Genomic DNA, 26391 nt, shown 5'->3' with positions numbered 1-26391 from the left:
CATGCATGCATTCAGTACCTTTATTCTTTTCCCTTCAACATTTACAGACAAATGGTCTCCATTAAACTTTTTCTCAGCCTATTTGAATCATTTACACACACACACACACACACGCACAGCCTTCTTTAGCGAATAACACAATATCCCCCCAAAAATATTTTTATAAATTACATTCATTTTCACACAAACTGTCGTGACAACAACAAGAACAATATCAATGCATTAATAATCATTTTTGATATCTTCCAAAACAGCAAGGATAGACATTTCAAAACAAATGGAGAGATGTCTGGTCTGGATATGTCCGCAGTATATCTGAACTTCATGATGTTGGCTGAAAAGTCCTCAATTTTGCAGCAGGTAAGAGACTATTAACTCCTGCGTATCAATAGCTTTTCACTCCTTAAAATGTAGGAATGTACTTTATATTCTGACAATTATATATTTAGTGTGATTACATTGATTCCCTGATCATTTTGGATATTAGATATCTGTCCACCTTTCCTCTGGTTTATACATGTGAAAATTATCTGTGGCGTTTTGCCAATTTATATTCATTTGCTGTTAAACATTTACTACATAGGCTATATTTTATCAAATATATAATGTTCATTCAGTGCAGGGTACAGTAACAATTAATGATGAAGATATTAATTAACCCAAAAACAAGCTAGTTATTGGGGATGATATCAAATTCTGATGGACAGACTCAGGGATTATAATAAAAATCTGTCAATGTAATCTGCAGGGCAGAACACTGAAAGGCCTGGATAAACTGGGCGTGGGGAAGATCTTTCCATTAGTAGGACTCGAGGGCACAGCCTCAGTACAAAGGGACAACCCTTTAGAACCGAGATGAGGAGGAATTTTTTCAACCAGAGGGTGGTGAATCTGTGGAATTCATTGCCCCAGGAGGCTGTGGAGGCCACATCATTGAATGCATTGAAGACAGGGATGGATAGATTCTTGATTAGTAAGGTTGCAGGCAAAAGGCGGGAGAATGGGTTTGAGAAACGTATCTGCCATGATCAAATGGCGGAGCAAACTCAACAGGCCAAATTCTGCTCCTATATCTTATAGTCTTATGGACTCCTGTGGGTGAAGCAATTTTTGGGTTTAGTGGTTTTTATTTCTTCACGTTCTTCACTTGACCCACCTTTCATTGCTTAACCATCTTTGTGTCAGCCAATAGAGCAGGGGAGGGTTAATGGACTCCTGCAGTTCATATACTGAGAGGGGGGAGAATCACACCCTGATTAACATCTTAGAATTCTGAAGCAGAGTTTTCCGCTCGCTCAGAGGGTCTGGAGATGGGTTTGAATCCCGAATCATCCATTTCCGAAGCAGGAATGCTACCTCTAAGGCAAAGGCTCGGCCCTTTTAGGTTGAGGAAGACTGCATTTTGCTGCACGATGTTTTGCTAAAGACACCAAAACACATAGGCTGATAACTGTGTGAAAATCTTAATGTCATTACACCCAGGATTGATGCCCCATTGCGTACAGCAAAAAGTTGTGACGTTGCATCCAGGCAAAGCTGGTGTGAAATGTGCTGTAGGATTTATACTGGATTCAATAAAAGTATTTGATTTCAGTCATTCACAGATGTAGTTGAAAGTGTGCAGAAGGTAAAATTGGTCTTTAGCAGTTGAGTTGAACAGACTCATGGTGAATTGACAGACCGTTTTATACTATGTCTGCTTCTCTTTTCCACCTAAGCCAATATCAGGATGTCACGCGAGCTACTGATTCACCTGTTTTTCACTATTGGACTGTTTACTAAAGATCAAGGCTTTAGATCTGAGTGGGGAGTAACAAGGGAATTTGCGGGAGAGGCTTTTCCAAGTCAAGCTCAAGAACCATCTGTCGTTCACAACTCAAAGCAATACATTTATACATTTTTGCCCTCCTACAAGAAGACATTACAATCCTGCTGCATGATTTTACAGGTGAAGAATGCAGTACGGAATTCCCTGATCCCGTCATTACCTCGATCTCCGGCTTGTGTGGAAACAATGCGAGTTTACATTATTCTCCCAGAACTGATTGCTGTGCTGGAAGATCCCAGGGATTCAGCAATGCTGACAAACTCCTTAAGCAAAGCCATTCTCTCACTCAAGGAAAGTGACTTCAAAATTCTTGGTAAGATTTACCATTTGAATTTGTGTGTCAACCTGCAAGATCCTTCCAAACATTGAAAACTTTGCTGGTTGCAATGAAAAACAAGTAACTCAGAAATCAAACGGTTTTCCGCATATTCTCTATTACAAAAATGAGCCTGAATGGCAGTCAGGCCCTTTGAGATATCCTGAGGTTGTGAAAGGGGATATATAAATGTAACTTACTGTCCATTCTACACCACCTTCAGGCTTAAATGTCTTGAGTTGTCAGACTAAGTTCTCAAACATCGGTGCAGCTCTTTGAATCATAGAATCTCTACAGTGCAGAAGGAGGCCATTTGGCCCATCGAGCCTGCACTGACTACAATCCCACCCCAGGCCCTATCCCCATAACTCCAAGTATTTACCTTATAAGTCCCCCCGACTCCAAGGGTTAATTTAATATGGCCAGTCAACCTAACCCGTACATCTTTGGGGTATGGGAGGAAACCGGAGCACCCATAAAAACCTATGTGGTCACTCCACAAAGACAATTGCTCAAGGCCGGAATTGAACCCGGGTCTCTGGTGTTATGAGGCAGCAGTGCTCAGTACTGTGCCGCCCGGATCCTGATCAGAACTTAGATAGAAACACCACATAAATGCGGTTTCTGCTGATGTTTATGGCAACTAATCAGGAACACTCCCATGGAAACTAGCACACCCCTCTCCTATCTTTCTGATTCATCATTCTGTTTGCCGTTTTGATGGGCTGTGTTTTATTTTGTGTGAACACGTCTGCTCTCTTTCTTGACCAGAGTGCTGGTGGGGTACGATGCCTTATTATTTCTTCATACGCCTTGTGAGGATGTTTCAAAAAGAATCACATCGCCATCTTCAGCTTGCCATGGCCGATATCTCAAAATACAACTCCCAACTATGCAACTCATTAAAACTTCTACAAACACTTTACCAGGTAGGTGCAGCTTTTGGCCCCAGAATTCAGTTGATTTTTTTTTCATTTTGCTCTCACTCGGCTCCAGGTTTAGCTGTCCTTTCCCCCAACTCTGCAGCTCATCTCCTTGCCATTGTTCCTTTCCAATCTTGAACAGAAACCTGAAAACCTTCTTGGTTTAGTTTGCTCACCAACACCTTGGGGTGTTTTATTGTGTGAAGAATTGTCTTATAAATCCAAAAATCTGGCACATGAAATGCCACAACTAGGACTGAGTAATATAGACTGCATCAGTAGATAAACCCCCATATGGTTCCGATATTATAGCAATGTATGAATTTGCTTTATGTCATCCGGATAATAAGAATGGGTTTGATAACTAAGTATGTCCATCAGTCTCGATTGATTAATAATTATTGATTAATATTCAGGCACCATAGGAGGAAAACACCAAAGACTTTTTGGAACTAAGGGGGAGGGTTTTCTTGTCCCGCCTGCCTTGGGAATCGTGGTGTGTCGGGCTGGAGCAGAGCATCCAAAGATTTTGGGTTGACCTCAGGTGGGATTTTCCATCACCCATCACCAGGCAGGAGACTTACCGTTCAGTTAGCCCAAAAATCAAACCATGACTTATTTGCTTATGAATTCCTGGGAGGGGGTGTCCCTCTTTGTCAGAGAACCCAGTGCCTAATCAAGGAACCCAATTTGAGAGCCACACTCCCCACCCCACTTTACTCTTGCTGCTGAAAACGCAATAAGAATGGATTTGATAACTAACTAAGCCCATCAGTCTCCATTGATTATTAATTATTTATTCATCACCAGGCACAATAGCAGGAAAACACCTGAGTTAGAGACTCACAACCCCCACCTCTCACTTATCCCCCTCCTGCCATCACTCACCTGTACCTGGACCAAAGGCAATCCTGTCCCTCAGGTAAGTGTAGTACTGGCAGCAGCCACCATCTCCCAGTGGCACTGCCAAGCAATGAAGAGTTACTGGCCTCTGATTGGCAGCAATTCTCAGGTGGAACGTCTACTCCTGGAGCCCTTGATCCCAGGGAAAGCCCACTGCTTCCCAAGTTAAAACAGTTAGCCTCCCTGGAAAGATGTGACACAGGATCTTTGTCAGTTTTCCAGCCAGTGTGCAGAACACCCATCTTCACATCCATTAAATACCTCCCAAGTGTGTCAAATTGCTCATGTATCAAGCCCCACAATGCTAATTTATGTGTAATTATATGCTGGCAGGTAAACACAAGCAGGTATCAAAAGATTCCGGAGAGATATTTCCACATTCCTGTCATGAACATTTTTAAAGCCTCTTTAACGGTAAGTGGACAAATATAAAATTCTGAGCTAAAAATGATCTATTTTTGCTGTGTGCTCACATTAAGGAGCGAGTATCTCTTTCTGATGCACTCCCATTTCAACTCCAGCCAAAGAGGGCCATAGGAGATGGAGAATAGGCCTGGAGCTCTTCCGTTGCTCTCTCAGATTTTGCACTGTGCTTTAGCAGAGGATAAGTAAGCAAAATTTACAGCGATATGAGATGTAGGGCGCAATTTTCCCAACCACGGAAATCGTAGCAGGTGGAACAGGACCATGCAATGGTCCTTTGACCTCCGGAGGGATTTTCAGGTCTTAGGGCGAAGACGGTTGGAAAATCATGTTCGAAGAGTTGGCTGAAACAGAGGCCGCAATACTGCAGTGCCACCATTGACAGGTGTATTTGCAGTGCGACATGTTTACATAGACAATGTTCATTGCTGGCATATTTTTGATTTGATTTATTATTGTATTAGGATACAGTGAAAAGTATTGTTTCTTGCAGACAAAGCAAACTGTACATAGAAAAGGAAAAGAGAGAGTGCAGAATGTAGTGTTACAGTCATAGCTAAGGTGCAGAGAAAGGTCAACTTAGTGCGAGGTAGGTCCATTCAAAAGTCTGATGGCAGCAGGGAGGAAGCTGTTCTTGAGTAGCTTGGTACATGACCTCAGACTTTTGTAACTTTTTCCCAATGGAAGAAAGTGGAAGAGAGAATGTCCGGGGTGTGTTGGGTCCTTAATTATTCTGGCTGCTTTGCTGGGGCAGTGGGAACTGTAGACAGTGTCAGTGGATGAGAGGTTGGTTTGTGTGATGGATTGGGCTACATTCACAACCTTCCCTAATTTCTTGCGTCTTGGACAGCAGGAACTGTACCAAGCCGTGATACAACCAGAAAGAATGTTTTCTATGGTGCATCTGTAAACATTGGTGTGAGCCATAGCTGACACGCCAAATTTCCGTAGTCTTCTGAGAAAGTAGAGGCATTGGTGGATAATATTCTCCCCATGATTCCGTGGGTTTCCCCTCTGTGCTCTGGAAACTATGTTTCCTCCCACACTCCAAAGTTGTGCAGGCTGGGTGCATTGACCATGCTAAATTGCCCCTTAGTGTCCAAAGGTATGTAAATTAGGGCACATTTTTCTACTGTTAATTTGATACAATACTTGTTGATAAGAAGCACAAAGCAGGGGGTATTCAAAAACTAAAGCTCACTTCTACTTTGTTTGCAGGCGTATGCTGCACGATGCTTTCCAGGAGTTCCTCAAACTGCGACAGATGAATTCATAAATAGTGTATGTATTTTCTCAAAGTACAAGTTAAAGAGGCTTAAAGCCAATGATAGTTAATTCCCTTTGAACACAATGAATGGATAGAGATGGGAATTCTTAAACATTTTATGCAATATTATTAACCATTCCCTATAACCAAGGGAAGAATAAATGAATGCACTTCCCTGGTTTATATTTTTTATTGTGATTTCAGCTCTTATTGCGTGCAGGCACCTGGCATAGCAAAAATGCATAGGAGGATTGAATTAACAGTTTCATTTAGCCCCTCGAGCCTGTTCTGATCATGCGTTAGAAAAGATCTGATTCGCCAGAACCAGAAAATTCTGCCCGAGGTCAACAGACCTTTCCAGGCAGGTGGGACAGTAACATTTACCCCAGTATCTTTCATAGCTACTGGATGTCTCAAAGAGCATAAATTAAGGCTGCAATGTAACGGCTGTTCACGCTGATGGGATTTTCCCATCTCACCGCAGTGAGACCTGATGAAGGAGCAGCGCTCCGAAAGCTCATGATTCCAAACAAACCTGCTGGACTTTAACCTGGTGAGACTTCTTACTGTGCCCATCCCAGTCCAACACCAGCATCGCCGCATCTTCATTATACAATAATCACTTGGATAAATGTTTAAGAGCTGCTTGGCTGTTGACTAAATCATGTTCATTATCGCTAAATTTAATATTGCTTGCATCCCTGATTCTTGATGCACACTATTTCAAGGGTGAGTCTTCATGAAAAGAATGCCTGACATTTTTTTTAAATTGCTGAGAGTTAGAAAGACAAGCCAGATAATTCTACCATCCCGCCCTCCAGGGAATTGGAGCGGACGAGGGGCGGACAACGGAGGTGTCTGTTGACCTTAGGCAGGAATTTGCGGTCTCACTCGAGTGAGACCATGAAAACCCATGCAACTGGGGAATGCAAATTTATTTTTAAATGTCTTTCTACGCACTGGATTTTCTTCCCCAAACCCCTCCTTTCCTCTTTATGAAATCTAACTCTTTGACCAAGTTCCTTTCATGGTTCAGTGTCAAATCTTGTCAATCTGTGACGTGAAACATCCTGCAACGTTTTACAGTGTTAAAACTGCTTTCTGAATCAAAGTTATTATTCTAAGATGGAAAATTTCACGGAAACAATGTATTTCAGTCAAGAAATGGGATCTGTTTGTAAGAATGTTAAAAGAGACACGCCAACCTTGTTCATGGTGCTACCTCTGACAACGATTTTATGCTTTCTTCACAGACAATGAAGGGATGTTACATGTCATATGGAGCTCCGTACCAACAGTTTGAAGAATATTTTTCAATACTACGCAAGGTAGGTCAGCTGTTTGTTTTTCTCTCAGTGATCATTTTGTTTGATTATTATCTCCCCATAAAGCAGCCTGGGGAACAAGTCAGGGTGACCTGTTGTCTGACCATGTTAAACTTGTTGTTCAAAGATGCAAAACTGTTGCTGAGTGGGGGTGGATGTGGCCCCTGCTTGTTGCTCTCTCACAGTGATCCAGCTGAGAATAGTCATGGACAAGCAGGCCAGATGGTCTCCTCTAACTCCCATTTCTTATATCCTTATATTTCTTCCACGTGCTGCTTTTGTGTGGGCCCATCTTCTGCATTTTGCGTATCCCCAACATTGATCTGATCTCGCAAAGTACCCATTTACCAAATTTCTTTTCGAGAGCGCAAGACTGTTGACCGTCACACCAGGCCCCCATATTTGGTCTTTTAAACAAGCTTACTTTCACCCACTGTCAGAATTTCTGATGTATTTTGACATGCCAGTGAAGAATTGGGGTTGCTTGGGCCAAATGTTTTTTATTTAAAGTTTATTTATTAGTTTCACAAGTAGGCGAACATTAACACCGCAGTGAAGTTACTGTGAAAATCCTCTAGTTGCCACATCTGGCGCCTGTTTGGGTGCACTGAGGGAGAATTTAGCATGGCCAATCCACCTAACCTGCACGTCTTTCGGACTGTGGGAGGAAACCCATGCAGACACAGAGAGAACGTGTAGACTCCGCATAGATAGCGACCCAAGCCGGGAATTGAACCCGGGTCCCTGGCACTGTGCTAACCACTGTGCTGCCTCTATGTGGGATATCGCGGAAGTTTTTGCAGAAACCCCTTCAGTTTGTTTGTGAATTTTGCCACTGATCAGAACCTCAGGAAGCAGCGTAGATATATTTCACGTGGAGACGTGAGACTCAAGCAGTTGTAGATAAGTAGTGGAATTGAGCTGGAAGGCAGCATCAATAGGAAGTCTTCCTTGGGGGATATGTCAACTGATAATCATTTGCTATTTTGCAGAAATATATATATATGTAAAACATATGTGATTAATACATAGTGACCACATTTATATTAATGATTCCTTCATTTCACAGATCCTAGAAAAATTAATTCCATATCATTGCATCTTTGATCTGGAAACAAAGCTTGAATTCTGGACGATGGAAACCTTGATATTCTACCAAGTATGTGTTATGTTAAGTTCTGTAAAAGTGTATCCCAAAGTGTGTACAACATGTAGATCGAGGAGCAGCAACGTGGTAGCATGTCAACGCCTTTAGGTTTTGGCACTAGTTGAAAGAGAGAAGCTCATGATCTTTACCATTGTGAACCTGGCAGTTGCATTATTATGATTATGATCCCATCACAGCACGCAAGGTGAGTGAAAGGGCACTGGGGTCGCCCATACTACTGTGCACGTACTTGGGTACCCTCATAGCTGGACGTAAAAGATCCCTACTTGAAGGAACTCTGGTGTTGTGGCAAAATTGTATCGCTCATTATGACACTGGTTGGATTCTTCCACTGGTTTTGGGAGCCTGATGTCTGGATCAGTTGGGGAATCCCATTTCCATTCACTGGGAGTGAGGACAACGCATGGTTTTTTGGGAGACAGTCTCCCAGTTGACTGTACTGTACTCAGCGCCAATTAATATCCAGATTTAAGAATCTACTGATGACCATGAAACCATTATCAATGGTCAGAAACACCCATCTGGTTCACTCATGTCCTTATCTGGTCTGGCCTACATGTGACTCCAGAGCCATGGCAATATGGTTGACATCATCTGCCCTAGCAAGCCCTCAGTTCAAGGGCAACTAGGGATGGACAATAAATGCTGGCCAGCCAGCGACGCCCATGTCCCACGAATGAATAATAAAAAAAGATTTAGGGGGCTTTTTGCTCTGAAGCTTCAGAAGCCCCACCAGAGGAACGGGGCTGCTGAGGCAGGTCAGGGACCACAAATCCACCTCATCCCTGGGGCACAGAGCTGAGTCAAACATTCTGAGGTTCGAATCCCCTAAGATCCTTGCGGCAACTGAAAAATCTCTCCGAAGGATTCATTTCAGATGCGGGCATGGCCTTTCCTGCCTGTGGCCTACTCTGGGAAACAGGGCTTCTGGCTGTGAGGAGCCCCAGCCCTGGTATAGGGTGCCAACCTCCAATGCGCTGGTGGTCTCCGCAACCTGGGATGGGGGGGGGCACTGCTCAAGTGGTGGCAAAATGCTGACAGGACCGCTTCTTATTCAGGCTTTAAGAATATTAATTTGCTGTACTCCACCGTGGAGCAGAACAGGAAGTCAAGCCTGTTGGCTGTCCATCCAGGGAAGTTCCCAGCAGTGGGAATGCATCAGGTAGCTGTTTCCCAAGTATCTGCCCCTGCCTTCCCAGCTCTTCCACTTTCAAGCCTACCATCAGGAGGTTGGAAAATTTCACCCATCAAATGGCCATTTATGGGAAAACTAATGTCCGTTAGGGAAGGAAATCTGCCATCCTTACCTGGTCTGGCCTACCTGTGACTCCAGAGTCACAGCAATGTGGTTGACCCTCAACTGCCCCCTGAACAAGAGCAACCAGGGATGGGCAATAAATGCTGGCCAGCCGGTGATACCCATGTCCCACAAATGAATAAATAAAAGAGGTGTTTCCAACAATACAGCTGTTGGATTCCACAGATTCACTCAGCACCTCATTGGCTATAAAGTGCTTTTGGACTTCCTTAGGTAGCAATATAAATACAATGCTTCCCTCACCAGTGATGTACACCTTTCACCGCCACACCAATGGGTAGGATTTTTCCAGCCCTTCCCGCCGGCGGGATCTTCCAGTCCCGCCATTGTTGTCCCTCCTGCGGCGGGTCCCCTGGCAACCGAGCAGGCAAAAGCCTGCAGGCTTTGGCGGGACCAGAAGATCTTACTGACAGCCAAAGATTTGCCACGTCCCCTGCTGGAAACCTGCTGCGGCGGGTCGGTGAGGGAAGAGGGGTGGTGTGGGTGTTGGGGGGGTGGTGGTGGTGGTGGTGTTTGTGGGGGGTGTGTGCATGTGTGTGCGTACGTATGAGCGCGTGCATATCTATGGAAAATCCTGGCGAATGGATGAATCAGTTTGAGGTAGAAATTAAGTCCTTCTCGTGGGTTGCAGACTCAGCCCTGGCAACGGTAGAAAATAGGCCACAGTACATCAGCAATTGTATAATAACTCACAATGAATTCATAATAATTCACTCCTGCCCAATTTGCAGCTCCCTGCAGCACAAAGCTTGGGCCCATCTCTCCCTGACTTGTCCATTAGGATGCTGTGATAGACCGTCATGTCTAGTCATCTTCCTCTCACTTCCCAGATGGTAACAAAAAAGCAAAGTTAGGATTTATTGTATTTTCAGACTTGTCGAATCTCTCAGTCTCGCTTTCCGCACAGATTTGCAAACCATAGCTGTCTTCTTACATGTAAACTAATTTATTTCAGCAAGCCTTTATATCTCAACCAATATTAAGCCTGTGTGTTTCAAGGAAATCGACTCTTCAGGACACCTTGAACTGCTTAAGATCCAATGGATCAGGTGCTCAATATGCTATATTTGAGGTACGTTGTTTCATTAAACTTGTAGGATTTGTTTTCTCTTATAATTTTCTTAATTGGACCATCAACTCACTACAACTACATGCAAGTGGTTTTTACATGTTAGCCGATATCCCTTGGCATTGCCTACAAAGTCATGGACCTGGCATGTTGGATCCCAAGGGTCCAGGGGTAACCACGAACCTTTCAGCAAAGGGGGGAGTTCTTTCGCCCACGCCCCCCCCCCCCCCCCCACCACCTCCCAACACTACACAGGCAGAGGGCAACCTCCCCCTCCAGTTAGCGCTCCTCCCCACCTCAGACACCCACTCAGGTCCCCTTCGCTCTCGGACTCTCCCAAACAGACCTCAGTCCCATTTTAAAAAGCAGAGGCCGCAGACTGTCGATCAGGCTTAGCTTGAGGTTAGAATCAATGAAACCACTTCAGATGGATCCACAACTGAGGCTGTCAATGAAGGATTTTTGAAATTGTAAGCGCACTCAGTCCCAACTGAGTTGTGGTGGGCTCAGGAATGATTGTCTTTAACTTGCTCAACATGAGCCTTCACAGTATTTCAGCACCAGTGAGCGGGATTACGGACCCTTGTCCTTCTTGCCCTCGGTTTAACATTGGGAATCAGATGCAGAACAGCCTGATTTTCCCGGCTCGTCCCCACTTCAACACAATCCACGAAATTTGGCAGAAAGGCACATCAAAAGATAAAACATTCAACATCCACGATTGTATTCAGAGACTAAATTGGTTCGGATTTTATTCAGTGGAGTTTTGGGGATCTCACAGAAACTTAGAAATATCTAACAGGGTTAGACAGGGTAGATTCAACATTAGAATGTCCCCTATGGTAGGGGAATCCAGAACTCGGGAGTCATGGTTTGAGGATTAGGGGTAAACATTTTAGGGATGAGGTGAGGAGAAATTTCTTCACACAGAGGGTGGTGAATGTATGACTGAACCTTCCACACACCTGACAAAGGAACGCCGTTTCCGAAAGCTTGTAGGATTGCTATCAAACAAACTGGTTGAACTTAAACCTGGTGTTGTGAGACTTCTTACTGGAATTCACTAACACAGAAAGTAGTTGAAGCCAAAACCTTGTGTGGTTTCAAGAAGAAATTAGATACAGCTCTTGGGGCTAAAGGGATCAAGGGTTATAGGGGGGAAGTGGGGATCAGGATATTGAATTCGATGACCAGCCATGATCAAAATGAATGGTGGAGCAGTCTGGAACGGCCGAATGGTCTACCCCTGCTTCTAGTTTCTATGTTTCTATGTATCTGTGTTTCATTCTCAATTCTCCCATATCTCAGGCCACATTCAAAGATGAATTAAGTTTTGGCTATGGGGTATCCCAAGAATTCTTCACCCTCTTCAGTCGGGAACTGCACAATAATGGACGGATGTTTCAGCGCTTTGAGGATTCCGGGCTGCTTTGGTTCCCCAGCTGGGTAAGACTTTGAAACACCGCGTGACCCGTGAAGGTGGGCATCAAAAATTTCAAAAAGCTTTCCAGCAGAACTTCTCTATGTCTGATACCAAAGTGAATTTTAACAGAAAAACGGTCAAGTCACAGGGTAGGATTTCCCCTGTCCCCAAGCTCCCCACATGAACTTGACGTGGCGGCTCCAGTAATGTACAACCAGGGACATGGGTGGAGTTGGGCAAAGGTGGTGGCAAGGGTACGTGGTCCCAGAATAGCGGCACCTTTTTTGCAAACATAAGTAGGAGCCAATAGGGCTTTGTGTGGCCTTTCAGATCTGGCACTGAATGACTACACCAATTGTCCACATGTATTTTGCTCAGACTTAACAGAGTAGAAATGAGGGCCACACCAAATGGACTGCCAGTGTCAGTATAATCAAGTTCAGAGTTGTGTTTAAAAGAGAGACACATGGAACGATTACTAGGATTCTCAATTGGGTAAGGCTAAAATGAGACAGCAATCTGGACAAATCTGTTCATGGATAATACTTCAGTCGAGAGGGACTTTTTTTTGGTACTTTTCAGTACATTAATTCTAATCAAACAAGCCAATTCAAACTAAGCCCAATCGTGGTCCCCACATGAGAGACAAGTGAGATCCAAGCTGACAGGATGAGACATTGCACCCCCATCCTGGGTTTGATCTAATATTTCAGCTTAGCCAAAAGGCCGAGTTGGCTTTGAAAAAGTTGTATCAGGTAAAGCCTCAGTTTAACCTCGGTGGCTACCCTGAGCCTTTACTCTGCCCTAGCTCAGGCAAACCACCACAAACCACCCACCTGATCATGGATTCACCCATGGCAAGTTAGAGAGAATTATTGAGGACGAGGACCATTAAAGCTGGAGGTGAAGGTGCAGTTGAACAAATCAGTGACTGTAGAAATGTAATGGTGAACAGAAGGCCAAAGGCATTTTGGAATTTTGGGGGGGATTAAGAAGCTCTGACAGACCGTGGAAGTATGATCCTGAATCTGGAATAGGCTGAAACATATGCTGTACCTACTTGTGCCTGCTGCTGAAGACCGATGGCAACTCAGTAACATGTAATCTCAAAAAAAAGCTAGGCAAAGATCAGTTCTGTAAAATTAGAATGTCTTAGAATCAAGATCAGCGTGTAGAGTCACAGAGCAATACAGCACGGAAACAGGCCCTTCGGCCCAACTGGTCCATGCTGACCATGGTGCCCTCCCAGCTATCCCAATTGCCCATGCTTGGCTCATATCCCTCTAATCCTTTCCCATCCATGTACTTCTCCAAATCTGATGCCATGTCAAGAGTAATTTCCCTATTGTGTATAGCTGGTGGTGAGCTTCACTCTGCCAATGCATATCATAGAACACCATCTTTCGATTAGTTTGATTAATCATTGGAAAAATCACCTAGAGCCCATGTCCAGACTCCCAATAAGTTCACCTGGCAAGAAAGGCTTCCACATGGTGCCGACTAAAATCTGCATCTTGCTGGTGAAGGTATTGTAAAGAATTTGCAAGCAAGGATTTTATGATTTTTCTTTTCTGTTGTAAATATGCCCAGGAACCAGAAATGGACGATGTATTTCACCTGGTGGGAGTTCTCTGCCGATATGCTGTGTCCAACCGTTTTATTTGCAATTTTCACTTCCCGTTGGCTTTGTACAAAAAGCTGCTTCATGTGCAGCCAACACTGGAAGACCTGAAGGAACTCTCACCGACAGAAGGAAAGTGAGTGAACTTAAAAGATCTCCTCACACTTAAATCCACCAAGTTATTTAAATGTCTCATGAAGAAATGGTGGTCTATTCTTGTTGAAGTTCAGAAGAATGATTTTTCCTTTATCCACTCTTGAGCCTGGGTGTCGCTGCCTGGTCAGCATTTATTGCCTGTCCCTAATTGGCCTTGAGAAGGTGGTGGTGAGCTGCCTTCTTGAACTGTTACAATCCTTTAGGTGTAGGAACACCCACAGCACTGTTAGGGAGGGAGTTCCAAGAGCAACAATGAAGGAATAGGGATGTAATTCCACATCAGGTTGGTGTGTGGCTTGGAGGGGAACTTGCAGCTGGTGCTATTCCCTGTCCTTGTCCTCTAGATAGCTGTGGTCGTGGGTTTGGAAATTGCTGCCTAAGGAGCCTTGGCGATTGTTTACCATCTCCAAGATGGATTGCGAGAACAGTGTCAGTGATGGAATGAATGAATGTTTGTGGAAGGGGTGCCAACAAATGGCTGCTTTGCCCTTAATGGCGTGGAGCTTCTTGAATGTTGTTGGAGCTGCACTTGGCCAGGCCCGGGGAGATTATTCCATTGAACTGCTGATTTGTGCCTTGTGAATGTTGGACAGGCTTTGGGGGAGTCAGGAGATGAGTTACTCACTGCAGGATTCCTAATTTCTGACCTGTTCTTGTAGCCACACTTTTAAAAGGCTAGTCCAGTTGATTTTCTGGTAAAAGCAAATCCCAGGATATTCACAGTGGGGATTTAGTGATGGTAATGTCATTGAAAGTCATGGGGCGATGGTCAGATTTTCTCTTGTTGGAGTAGGTCATTATCTGGCACTTGCGTGGTGCAAATGTTGCTTGCCACTTGTCAGCCCAAGCCTGGATATTGTCCAGGTCTTGCTGCATTTAGACTTCAGTGTCTGAGCAGTTGTGAATGGTGCTGAACATTGTGCAGTCATCAGCAAACACCTCCACTTCTGACCTTATAGTGAAAGGAGGTCAATGATGAAGCAACTGAAGGTAATTGGGCCTAAGACACTGCCTTGAAGAACTCCTATAGTGATGTCCTTGAACTGAGATGGTTGATCTCCAACAACCACAATCACCTTCCTTTGTACAGATATGACTCCAACAAGCAGAGACTTTTTCCCCCGAATCCCATTGATTCCAGTTTTGCTAGGGCTCTTGAGTGTTGTTCCCATTTGTCTGCTGCCCTTGTTTTTTTAGATGCAGTAGTTCTGGGTTTGAAAGATGTTATCTGAGGAGGTTGAGAAGTTCCTACATTGCATCTTGTAGATGGCACACTCTACTGCCACTGTTTTCTATTGGTGGAGGGAATGAATATTTGTGAATGGGGTGCCAATCAAGTTGGCCTGCCTTGTCCTGGTGGTCTTATTGAAACAAAAAAGATTGTGAGGGGAGTTAAACAGGGTAGATGCTGAGGGGATGTTCCCCTCACCTAGAATTAGGAGGCATGGTTTAAAAATGAAGGGTCTGGATTTGAGACAGAAGTGAGGAGGAATTTCTTCTGGGAGGGTTGTGAGTCTTTGGAATTCTCTCCCACTGAGTGCAGCGCAGGCTGGGTCACTGCATATATTCAAGGCTGAATTCGAAAGACTTTGATTGACAAGGGAATCCAGTGATTTGGGGAGATGGAGAAGGTATGATTCATGGTCAGGTGGTGTCATAGTGGTATTATCACTGGACTAATAATCCAGAGACCCAGGTTAAGCGCCAGGGACCCAGGTTCGATTCCAAGCTTGGGTCATTGTCTGTGCAGAGTCGACATGTTCTCTCCATGTCTGCGTGGGTTTTCTCCCACAGTCCGAAAGCCATGCTGGTTAGGTGCACTGGCCATGTTAAATTCTGATGTGGAGATGCCAGCATTGGACTGGGGTAAACACAGTAAGAAGTCTCACAACACCAGGTTAAAGTCCAACAGGTTTATCTGGTAGCAAACAGCATTAGCTTTCAGGCCTCAAACTAGTGGTATTTGCTACCAAATAAACCTGTTGGACTTTAATCTGGTGTTGGGAGACTTCTTACCATGTTAAATTCTCTCAATGTAACCCAAACAAGCATCAGAGTGTGGCGACTAGGGGATTTTCACAGTAGTTTCATTGTAGTCATAAGACAAGTCTATTTGTGACACTAATAAATAAACTTTAAAATGTTAAACTTTAAAGTTTTAATGCTCTGAGAACCTGGGTTTGAATCCAGCCACGGCAGTTGATGAAATTTGAATTCAATAAAGATCCAGAATTAAAAGTCTGATGAAACCATTAACGATTGTTGAAAAAACCAATCTGGTTCACTAATGTCCTTTAGGGAGGGAAATCTGTCATCGTTACCTGGTCTGGCCTACATGTGACTCCAGAGCCACAGCAATGGGGTTGACTCTTAAATGCCCCTCTGAAATGGACTAGCAAGCCACTCAGTTCAAGGGCAATTAGGGATGGGCAATAAATGCTGGCCCAGAGACGCCCACATCCCAGGAATATTTTTTTTAAAGGCAGGAAAATGGAGTTGAGGCCATGGAATTATTGAACAGCAGAACTGGTTAGATGGGCCCAATGGTCTACTTCTCCTCCTATTCCTTGTGTTTCCCTTGATCTTTCATGTCTGTTGTTTCTGTGAAATGAGCCTCTCAGCTTTGAATCAATGTTTTGTCCCTTCCAGTTTCTCAAGCTACTACAATGTGGAATTAGCCACAAAGGATATTACATTAAATATGTAGTTTGCAATCTGATTTGATGCACACTTTTTGATCAATGGAAATTAACCAATTTGCAAAGATTACCTGCACATACAAATCTGGCTTTGAAACTGGTGATACAATGACAGATCTCACTGATGAGCTTTCAATTCCTGTATCTTTTCGGTAAAACAGTTCACTCCAGGAGGTCCTCGATTATGAGTATGATGACGTTGAAGATGAGTTTTGTCTGGATTTTACTGTAAGTTTACTCTTGACTTACTTTGAAGCTATTCATAAAAAGGCAGGCATGACTAGGAGCCCATTGTATTTTATTTGGAGGATGCGTGTTAAGTTGATGGATAGGCCTGTGGACAAGCTCAGCCAGGGTGGAGAGTGGTGACGGATGGGGAGGAAGTGGAATGTAAGGACAACAGTGCAAACCGGAGAGAAGAGAAGATCTGAATTATAAGCAGTGCACACTCTGACCAGTAAGACTCAAAAGACCTCATAGGTCTGCGGAAAAGCAGGCACCTGATTACCCATCCTGGAAGTATATTTCACCCAACAAGAGTGGCCTTAAGGCAATTGTTGGGCCAGTGGATGATTGCAGCTAGCTCTACAAATACATATTGTTTCATTAACAGATAACAACAGGAGACTGGCGATCTCTCCTACCCTTTCTTGAATAGCACTATGGAGTGCTTTACGTCTCCCTCCATCCCAAGGACCGCCAGAGGACTGCCTTGCTTGATCAGTCAGCCGGAATTTTCTAGCCCTTACACGTCAGCCCTTTTACGCCAGAAGGATCTTCCAGCCCCACCGATCTGAATGGTGATTTCACTGGTTCACTGGCCCCATTGCAGTGGGCTGGAAAATTCGAGCCATCATTTTGGCCCATCCCTGAACTGACCTCCACCTGCCTGGACTCTATTTTTTTCTCCCCTTGCCCAGCCTTTTTCCCTCTCCATCCATGACTTTTCCAATGTCCTCCATCTATGTAACAGTTTCCAGTTTCCAGACACTAACCATCTCCTTTTTTACCATGGACATCTTGTTCCTTTCTACCTCCAATCCTTGCCCAGTACACTCTGAGCTCTCAATGTCTTCCTTGAACAGAGATCCAGTCAATTTCCAACCACCGCCACAGTCCTCCCCCCGGCTGAACTTGACCTCTCATTTATCGTTCGACTGAACTCATTTCCTCCAAACAAAATGTGTTGCTATTGACATCCACGTGGGTCCTCACCATGCCTACCTTTTTGTGGGATATATAGAGCATTGTTTTGTCTGTGTCTTGTTCGCCCTCCAACCTCTCTTTTTCTGGTACATTGATGATGGCATCATAGCCAATTCCCTCGCACTGAACTGGAACATTTCAGCAAATTTGCTGCCAACTTCCTTCACCTCCAACTCTTCCCTTGACTTCTCTTTCTGGGAATAGGCAATCAACAAATATTTACTATAAGCCTAATGACACCCACAGCTATTTTGACTGCACTTCCTCATACCCCACTTAATTAAGGACTCTATTCTGTTTTGTGTGAAGCTCGGTCTCTATCTCACCTCTTCTAACCAGGTAACCTACTATTGTAAAACTTTTCGATACATCTTCCTTTTCTGTCAGGAGAGGAACCTAACCCCTCCACACCCCCCAACATGATTGAAAGGATTCTTGGTATATCCATTCCACATCACATATTTCTGCTCTCATCCTTTCCCCTCCCTCCCAGAACAATAATCGCATTCCACATGTCCTTCCCGTCTACTACACCACCAGCCTCCCTATTGAGTGGATCTTCCTTTGTCATTTCCACCACCTCCAGTACGATGCTGCCACCAAACACACATTCCCTCTCCTCCCCTTCAACCGCCTGAAGGGACCATTCCCTCCGCAAAACCTCTGTCCACTTCCCAGTCACAGACCTGCAACGTAAACTCTGTTTCTCTCTCCATCAGAGGCTGCCAGGCCTGCTGAATATTTCCAGCATTTTCCGTTCTTATTTCAGACTCCCAGCATCCACGATATTTTGCTGCTGCATCTTTCATCTCCTCTTGAGATTATCAGACGAGGTTAACCTCGATGGCTGTGGTTGTATTGCCTTTGTGGAAATACCTTTACATTCAGGTGGAGCAAGAGGAGTGAGCTCTGGAGATCTCACTTGCCTCTTCTTAGCGATCTCACTTTCTGGCGAGCAAAAGAAAATAATTCCCATGTTTGTTTGTGTGCAGATCCCCATGGAAACAGCTGATGGGAACATAGTTATAAAGGAACTCATACCTGATGGCAACAAGACACCTGTTCAAAAGCATAACAGGTAAAAATTCTTCTTTAATATAAACTCAGCAGATACTTTGCTGGGTTAGCTTGCTGTTTGATCAGAGCTGTATTTATGGTCACGTATTTACCTGCAATCGCAACACATCCCACACACAGATGAAATCGTGGGCAATCTCACAAAGTCTCTCCAACTTAGCCTCGGTTTTGTAGGATTTGTCGATTAGCATCTGACTATTTCAGCTCGAGTCACATTCAACAGCAACCGTATTCTATCTGCAGTCCCCAGACAGTTACTGTCCACAAGTATATTTCACCCAACAAGGGTGGCCTTCAGGCAGTTGTTGGGTTGGGGATGATTGCAGCTGGCTCTACATTACATACTTTTTTCATTAACAGATAACAACAGCAGACTGGAGAGCTCTCCTATCCTTTTTCGAATAGCACCATGGAGTGTTTTACATCTCCCTCCATCCTAAGGAAAACCAGAGGACTGTCCTGGTTGATCAGTCAGATGGAATTTTCTAGCCCTACACGTCAGCCCTTGTACTGCAGAAGGATCTTCCAGTCCCGCCGATCTGAATGGTGATTTCATTGGTTCATTGGCCCCCGTGCAGTGGGCTAGAAAATTTGAACCATCATTTTGGCCCATTCCTGAACTGATTTCCTATCGGGACTCTACTTTTTCTCACCTTGTCCAACCTTTCTCCCTCTCCATCCGTGACTTTTCCAATGTCCTCCATCTATGTAACAGCTTCCAGTTTTCTGACACTAACCATCTCCTTTTTACCATGGACATCCTGTTCCTTGCAGCCTCCGATCCTTATCCAGTATGCTCTGAGCTGTCAATGTCTTCCTTGTCTACAAAGACAATGTCTACAGACCCTATCTCACTCTAGTCAGTGTTATTGACAGAGAAAAATCATAGAATCCTTTAGAATCATAGGATCCTTCAGTTCAGAAAGAGGCCATTCAGCCCATCAGGTCTGCACTGACCTCAAACTCTCCCAGGCCCTATTCCCCATAACACCATACATTCACCATAGCTAGTCCCCCGATACTAAGGGGCAATTTAGCATGGCCAATCTACGTAATCTGCACATCTTTGGTGTGTGGAAGGAAACCGGAGCACCCGGAGGAAACCCACGCAGACACGGGAGGATTGTGTGAGTTCCACACAGACAGTGGCCCAAGCCGGGAATTGAACCCATGTCCCTGGCGCTGTGAGGCAGCAGTGCTAACCACTGTGCCACCGTACCGCCCATAGACATTCAGAGACTCTCTGCTTGGACTCCATTAAATGGTCTGGTGGGCTCTGATAACACTGGAACAAGCAACAGTTGGCATCATCCAATCCATAATCTTCCTGCCTTCAGTGTTATGATCTTCCCAACTGCCTCAAGTTTCACAGCCTCTGCTCTATGGGTGGCATGGTAGCACAGTGGTTAGCACTGCTGCTTCACAGCTCCATGGACCTGGGTTCGATTCCCAACTTGGGTCATTGTCTGTGTTGAGTTTGCACATTCTCCTTGTGTCTGCGTGGGTTTCCTCCGGGTGCTCCGGTTTCCTCAGACAGTCCAAAGATGTGCGGGTTAGGTTGATTGGCCATGCTAAAATTGCCCCTTAGTGTCCTGAGGTGCATAGGTTAGAGGGATTAGCGGGTAAATATGTAGGGATATGGGGGAGTAGTGCTTGGGTGAGACTGCAGTCGGTGCAGACTCGATGGGCCAAATGGCTTCTTTCTGCACTGTATGATTTCTATGGTTCTATTCTCAAATACCTGCTTCAGCACCAGACTGCCAAACAGAAAAGTATTCCATTTAGAGAGATCCCAACTTGTTTTCGCTTTATGCAAGCTCCCAGTCTTCTGAACTGCCAACCAGCAAAAACAGACTGAAACGCGACCTCATTGCAATTAAAATTTTATTTGCCCTTTGCTTCTGAGCTCCTCATCCCCATGGCAACCACAAGTCACTCGGTCATTTCTTGGAATCTAATGATATAATCAGAAAACCAATGAGCCTTCTTTCAAAATATCCTCCTTGTCCTTAAAGGGACAAAAGAAAATATTGGTTAATCCCAGCACTTGGGTCATCAGACTTGCTGCAAGTTTACAAGGCATTGTTGAGACTGTATCTAGAGTACAGCGTACAGTTTTGGTCTCCTGACTTAAGGAGAGAAACACATTCATTGGAAGCAGTTCAGAGAATGTTCACTAGGCTAATCCTTGGGAAGAAAATTGTCTTCTGAGGAAAGGTTAAGAAGATTGGGCCTATACTCATTGGGCTTGATCAAGAAGAAATCAAGGGTTATGGGGAGAAGGCAGGAGAATGAGAATCATATTTGACTCGCCAATATTAAGGGCATTTAAATGGGCATTGGATAAACATTTGGATGATATTGGAATAGTGTAAGCTAGATGGGCTTTAGATTGGTTCCACATGTCGGCGCAACATCAGGGGCCAAAGGGCCTGTACTGCGCTGTAATGTTCTATATTCTATATTAGCCATGATTAAATAGCGGATCAGGCTCCATGGGCCAAGGGGCCTAATTCTGCTCCAATTTCTTATGGTTTTATGGCTTCAGAAGAATGAGAGGTTATTGAAACATAAAGGGTTCTGGAGGGGCCCGATGAGAAGGTACATCCCCTTGTGGAGTAATTTACAACTAGAATGCACTGTTTAAAAATAAGACATGTCCTATTTGAAGATGGAGGATTTTTTTCTCTGAGAGTTGTTAATCTTTGGAATTCTCTTCCGGAGAGATCAGTGGGGGCCGGGTCCCTGAACATATTCAATCTGAGTCAGACAGATTTTCAATCCACAAGGGAGTCAAGAGTCACGGGGATAGGAAAGAAAGTGGAGGAAGGGTCAAAATCAAATCGGCTTTGATCTTATTGAATGGAGGAGCAGGCTTGATGGACCTAATGGCCTACTCCTGCTTCTTATAGTCTTATCTGACACTTGGGATAGAATGTGAAGTTCTGTAACGTTTTTGAACTGTAGATACTAAACATAGATTAATAGAGATAGGATTGTCTTCCCTCGAGTTTAGATGGATGAGGGATCAATTGTGCAGTTTCTAAGTAGATTTTCTTTTTAAATAGGAAACAGTTTGTTGATGCCTATGTGGATTATAAGCTCAACACATCTGTAGAGAAATATTTCAAAGCCTTTTCACAAGGTTTCAGGAGCAGTTTTTCGCTGCCAGTTGTGGATGTATTCTGTCCAGAAGAACTGAGGGACGTTATCCAGGGAAACACCAATTATGAGTGGGAGCTGCTGGAACAGGTCTGGTGCTGTGTTTCACATTTATTTCTCAATGTCTTTGTGTTAGGGCCCAGATCGCAAACTCCAAGGTATTTTATGAAGATAAACTAGACCCCAACTTCTCCTGATTTTGGCATGAGTGTGAGCGTAAGGTGTTCAACTTCAGGTGTGATTCCATTGACCCACTAGGAAGCTTTTATTAAAATAAACTTTATTTAACAACACAGTTAAATATGACAAGAAGAATTATTATAATTTTTAGCATTTAAAATACATAAACATGGCAAGGTATAATTCTTAACTCTTCGCTGCCTCTTTAGTTCCAAATTAAGCAAAATCCTTCTTCAGAATTAGTCGCATAAAAAATATATATGCCGGAATTTTACCACCTCACCAGCCCAAGGCTCATAAGATCCCGCCCGAGGCCAACAGAGAATGCCGTTCTGTGAGCGTCGCCTGCCATGATTGTGAAGTGGGTGTGCCAATAAAATTTGGCAATGGACTCAAATGTATGCTAGATTTTAACCCCTCTGGACAGAGATACAGAAAGTCACCTGTCTTCTGATTCCCATACAGCAGCCTCCAGAGGAAGATCTGTCTTTAAACAGCAGAACTTCAGAGAGTGGAATTTATTTTCTGGCAGGTCACAATCTCCAAGTGAGTAAGATAAAGTTAGAGAGCTGCTCCTTCTTTCTGCAGAGCCCAAGCATCAACTGAGCTTGTGTCTCTCTGTGAGCCTTGCCCCACCCAGTCACAACTTTTCCTGTTAATCTACCTAATTAAGCCCTACTCTGAAAAATCCCAGGGGAAAACACTGAAATGACAACACTGCATTAGCCCAGATTAAAACAAACATTCCAGCAATTAGGATAAATTACGTTCCTACAGCATCAACAGGGCTGCCAGTTATTGACAAAGTGGCACTGGCAAATAGAACTGACTGCTAAAAAATATCCTGTACAGGAAATGTGACATAAATACATTTCCTAAAGGCACAGTATCGTCACACTTGACAACTTCTGACTTGTCTATACAGGGAATGAGTGCAGTTTCATAGCACATTAAACAATAATTGATAAATCCAAACCACATCAAATCTTTATCAAAAATCCCTGGAAATAATACGAACCTATCCCAGCCCATGGGAATTTGATTGGTCACCCAATTCCGGTGGGAAGTACAATGGGGTGAGGGTATAACAGCAGCAGGTCACTCAGCTCTTCAATCCTGTTCTGTCATTTAATTGGATTGTGACTTCTTATTTGTATCTCCAATCCCATTTAACTAATTTTGATTCACATTCCTAGTTAACTCACCTGTCGCAAACCTATTGATTTCCATCTTGGATATTTCAATTGACCCAGAATCTGTAGCCCGCTTTGGGGCATGTTCCAGATTACCACTTGTGTGTAAAACTGTTTCCTGATTCCAACCCTTAGTGACCATTCTCTAACTTGAGATTGTGTCCCCTTGTCCAGGAAATTAAGATCCCCTTAAACATTCGAAACAGCTCACAGTTAGACCCTCCCTCAACCTTGAAACTCAAACAGACAGAAGTCAATCTTCAGTAATCTATGTCTTATGTCTATAGAACGCACATTATGAAGGATACGTGAAAACTGACAAAACAATCAGGAATTTTTGGAAAGTCTTTGCAAACCTAGAAGAGGAGAAGAAAAAGCAGTTTCTCGGTAAGTACATTTATTGTGTTTAATGGATCAAACAGATCTTAGCACAGTCAAATTTTTTTTATTCATTTGTGGGTCTTGATTATGGCTGGCTAGCCAACATTTATTGCCCACCCTGAGTTGCCTGAGGGCTGTTGAGAGTCAACCATATTGCTGTGGCTCTGGAGTCACATGTAGGCCAGATTGACTAAGGACGGCAGATTTCCTTCCCTAAAGGACATTAGTGAACCGATGGGCTTTTCTAATAAAGAACAAAGAAAGAACAAGGACAAAGAAAATTACAGCACAGGAACAGGCCCTTCGGCCCTCCATACCTGCACCGGCCATGCTGGCCGACTTAACTAAAACCCCCTATCCTTCTGGGGACCATACCCCTCTATTCCCATCCTATTCGTGTATTTGTCAAGATGCCCCTTAAAACTCACTACCGTATCCATTTCTACTACCTCCTCCCACAACGAGTTCCAGACACCCATCGTCCTCTGTGTAAAAAACCAGCCTTGTACATCTCCTTTAAACCTTGCACCTCACACCTTAAATCTGTGCCCCTTAGTAATTGACTCTTCAACCTGGGAGAAAGTTTCTGACTATCCACTCTGTCCATGCCCCTCATAATCTTGTAGACTTCTATTAGGTCGCTCCTCAACCTCTGTCACTCCAGTGAGAACAAACCAAGTTTCTCCAACCTCTCCTCATAGCTAATGCCCTCCACCCTAGGCAACATCTTGGTAAATCTTTTCTGTATCCTCTCCAAAGCCTCCACATCCTTCTGGTAGTGTGGTGACCAGAATTAAACACTGTATTCCAAGTGCGGCCTAACTAAGATTCTATAAAGCTGCAACATGACTTGCCAATTTTTAAATTCAGTGCCCCGGCTGATGAAGGCAAGCATGCCATCTGCCTTCTTGACTACCTTCTCCACCGGCATTGCCACTTTTAGTGACCTGTCTACCTGTACACCCAGATCCCTCTGCTACTTACTGTATATTTCCCATCTGTATTAGACCTTCCAAAATGCATTACCTTATATTTGTCGGGATTAAACTCCATCTGCCATCTCTCCACCCAAGTCTCCAATGGATCTATATCCTGCTGTATCCTCTGATGGTCCTCATCACTATCTGCAAATCCACCAACCTTTGTGTCACCTGCAAACTTACTAATCAAACCAGTTACATTTACCTCCAAATCATTTATATATATTACAAACAGCAAAGGCCCCAGCACTGATCCCACTCAAGGACAAGGGAGGGAACCTATGTGTGGAGCCAGAGGAAATGGATGAGGTATTAAATGAGTACTTTGCATCAGTATTCACCAAAGAGAAGGACTTGGTGGATAATAAGTCTGGCGTAGGTAATTTGAGTCATGTTGAGATCAAAAAGGAGAAGGTATTGGGGTTCTTGAGAAACATTAAGGTAGACAAATCCCCAGGGCCTAATGGGGTATACCCCAGAATACTGAGAAAGGCAAAGAAGGAAGTTGCTGGGGCCTTGAGAGAAATGTTTGTATCCTCACTGGCTGCAGGGGAGGTCCCAGAGAAATGGAGAATAGCCAATGTTGTCCCTTTGTTTTAAGAAGGGTAGCAAGAATAATCCAGGTAATTACAGGCCAGTAAGCCTTACATCAGTAGTAGGTAAATTATTGGAGAGGATTCTTCAAGACAAGATTTATTCCCACTTGGAAATAAGTGGATGTATTAGTGAGGGGCAATATGGTATTGTGAGGAAGAGGTCGTGTCTCACTAACTCGATCGAGTTTTTCGAGGAAGCGACAAAGATGATTGAAGAGGGTAGGGCAGTGGATGTTGTCTACATGGACTTCAGTAAGGCCTTTGACAAGGTTCAGAAGGTGAAGTCGCATGGGATCAGAAGTGAGCTGGCAAGGTTAATACAAAATTGGCTCAGTCAAAGAAATCAGTAATCTCTAAACTGTCTGTGCTTTATATGCTCTGTCTGAGGCCAGAACTCTCCATTCACCTGACAAAGAGGCAGTCCCCTCGAAAGCTTGTGAGTATTATCAAATAAATCGGTTGGACTTAAACCTGGTGTTGTCAGACTTTTTACTCAGTCAAAGAAGACAGAGGTTGGCAGTGGAAGGGTGCGTTTCTGAATGGAGGACTGTGAGAAGTGGTTCTCCTCAAGTTCCTAGTACTAATCCAAGCTCTAAGTTCATCTGCCTTAACTGTTACACTTCTCACATTGAAACAAATGCACTTCAGTCCACCAGACCCTCTTCGATCAGCAACTACACCCTGCCTGCTGTTTCTCTGAGTCTTACTGGCCCTACTCTCTGGTTCCCCTTCAGTTAATTCACCTTTTCTTTGGTTCCCACCCTCCTGCCAAACTAATTTAAATCCTCCCATGTGACACTAGCAAATCTCCCGGCCTGAATATTTATGCCTTTCCAGTTTAGATACAACCTTGTCCTTCTTGTACAGGTCTCACCTGCCCCAGAAAAAAACCCCAATAGTCCAGATATCTGAAACCCTCCCTCCTACACCAGCTATTTAGCCAGGTGTTGAGCTGCACTATCTTCCTATTCCTAGCCTCACTGGCACGCGGCACAGGGAGTAATCCTGAGATTACAACCCTAGAGATCCTGCTTTTTAACTTTCTGCCTAACTCCCTAAACTGTTGCTGCAGAACCTCATCACATATTGGTGTCTATCGTACCAATATGTACCACGACCTCTGGCTGTTCACCCGCTCCCTTCAGAATGATTTCTGCCCATTCAGAGACACCCTGGA

At 44.1% G+C, this 26391-nt stretch overlaps 1 protein-coding gene across 1 annotated transcript in view; it reads left to right on the top strand.

The window, feature by feature from the left end:
• The window catches only part of LOC145347735 (putative E3 ubiquitin-protein ligase HERC3), a 50600-nt gene that overhangs the window by 17839 nt on the left and 6370 nt on the right, over positions 1-26391 (top strand). The window contains exons 11-24 of the mRNA XM_080195489.1: positions 255-360; positions 1949-2141; positions 2916-3073; positions 4304-4384; positions 5612-5674; positions 6914-6988; positions 8055-8144; positions 10427-10543; positions 11849-11986; positions 13554-13720; positions 16601-16667; positions 18638-18723; positions 21791-21974; positions 23545-23644. Coding sequence (XP_080051615.1) covers positions 255-360; positions 1949-2141; positions 2916-3073; positions 4304-4384; positions 5612-5674; positions 6914-6988; positions 8055-8144; positions 10427-10543; positions 11849-11986; positions 13554-13720; positions 16601-16667; positions 18638-18723; positions 21791-21974; positions 23545-23644 — 1625 coding nt within the window. The remainder of the gene's footprint in view (positions 1-254; positions 361-1948; positions 2142-2915; positions 3074-4303; positions 4385-5611; positions 5675-6913; positions 6989-8054; positions 8145-10426; positions 10544-11848; positions 11987-13553; positions 13721-16600; positions 16668-18637; positions 18724-21790; positions 21975-23544; positions 23645-26391) is intronic.

Source organism: Carcharhinus amblyrhynchos, chromosome 1 (assembly GCF_965287045.1).
Source record: "Carcharhinus amblyrhynchos chromosome 1, sCarAmb.v2.hapA, whole genome shotgun sequence".
NCBI lineage: Eukaryota > Metazoa > Chordata > Chondrichthyes > Carcharhiniformes > Carcharhinidae > Carcharhinus > Carcharhinus amblyrhynchos.
Note: the sequence above shows the minus strand (reverse complement) of the source record. Positions and strands in the feature narration are given on the sequence as shown.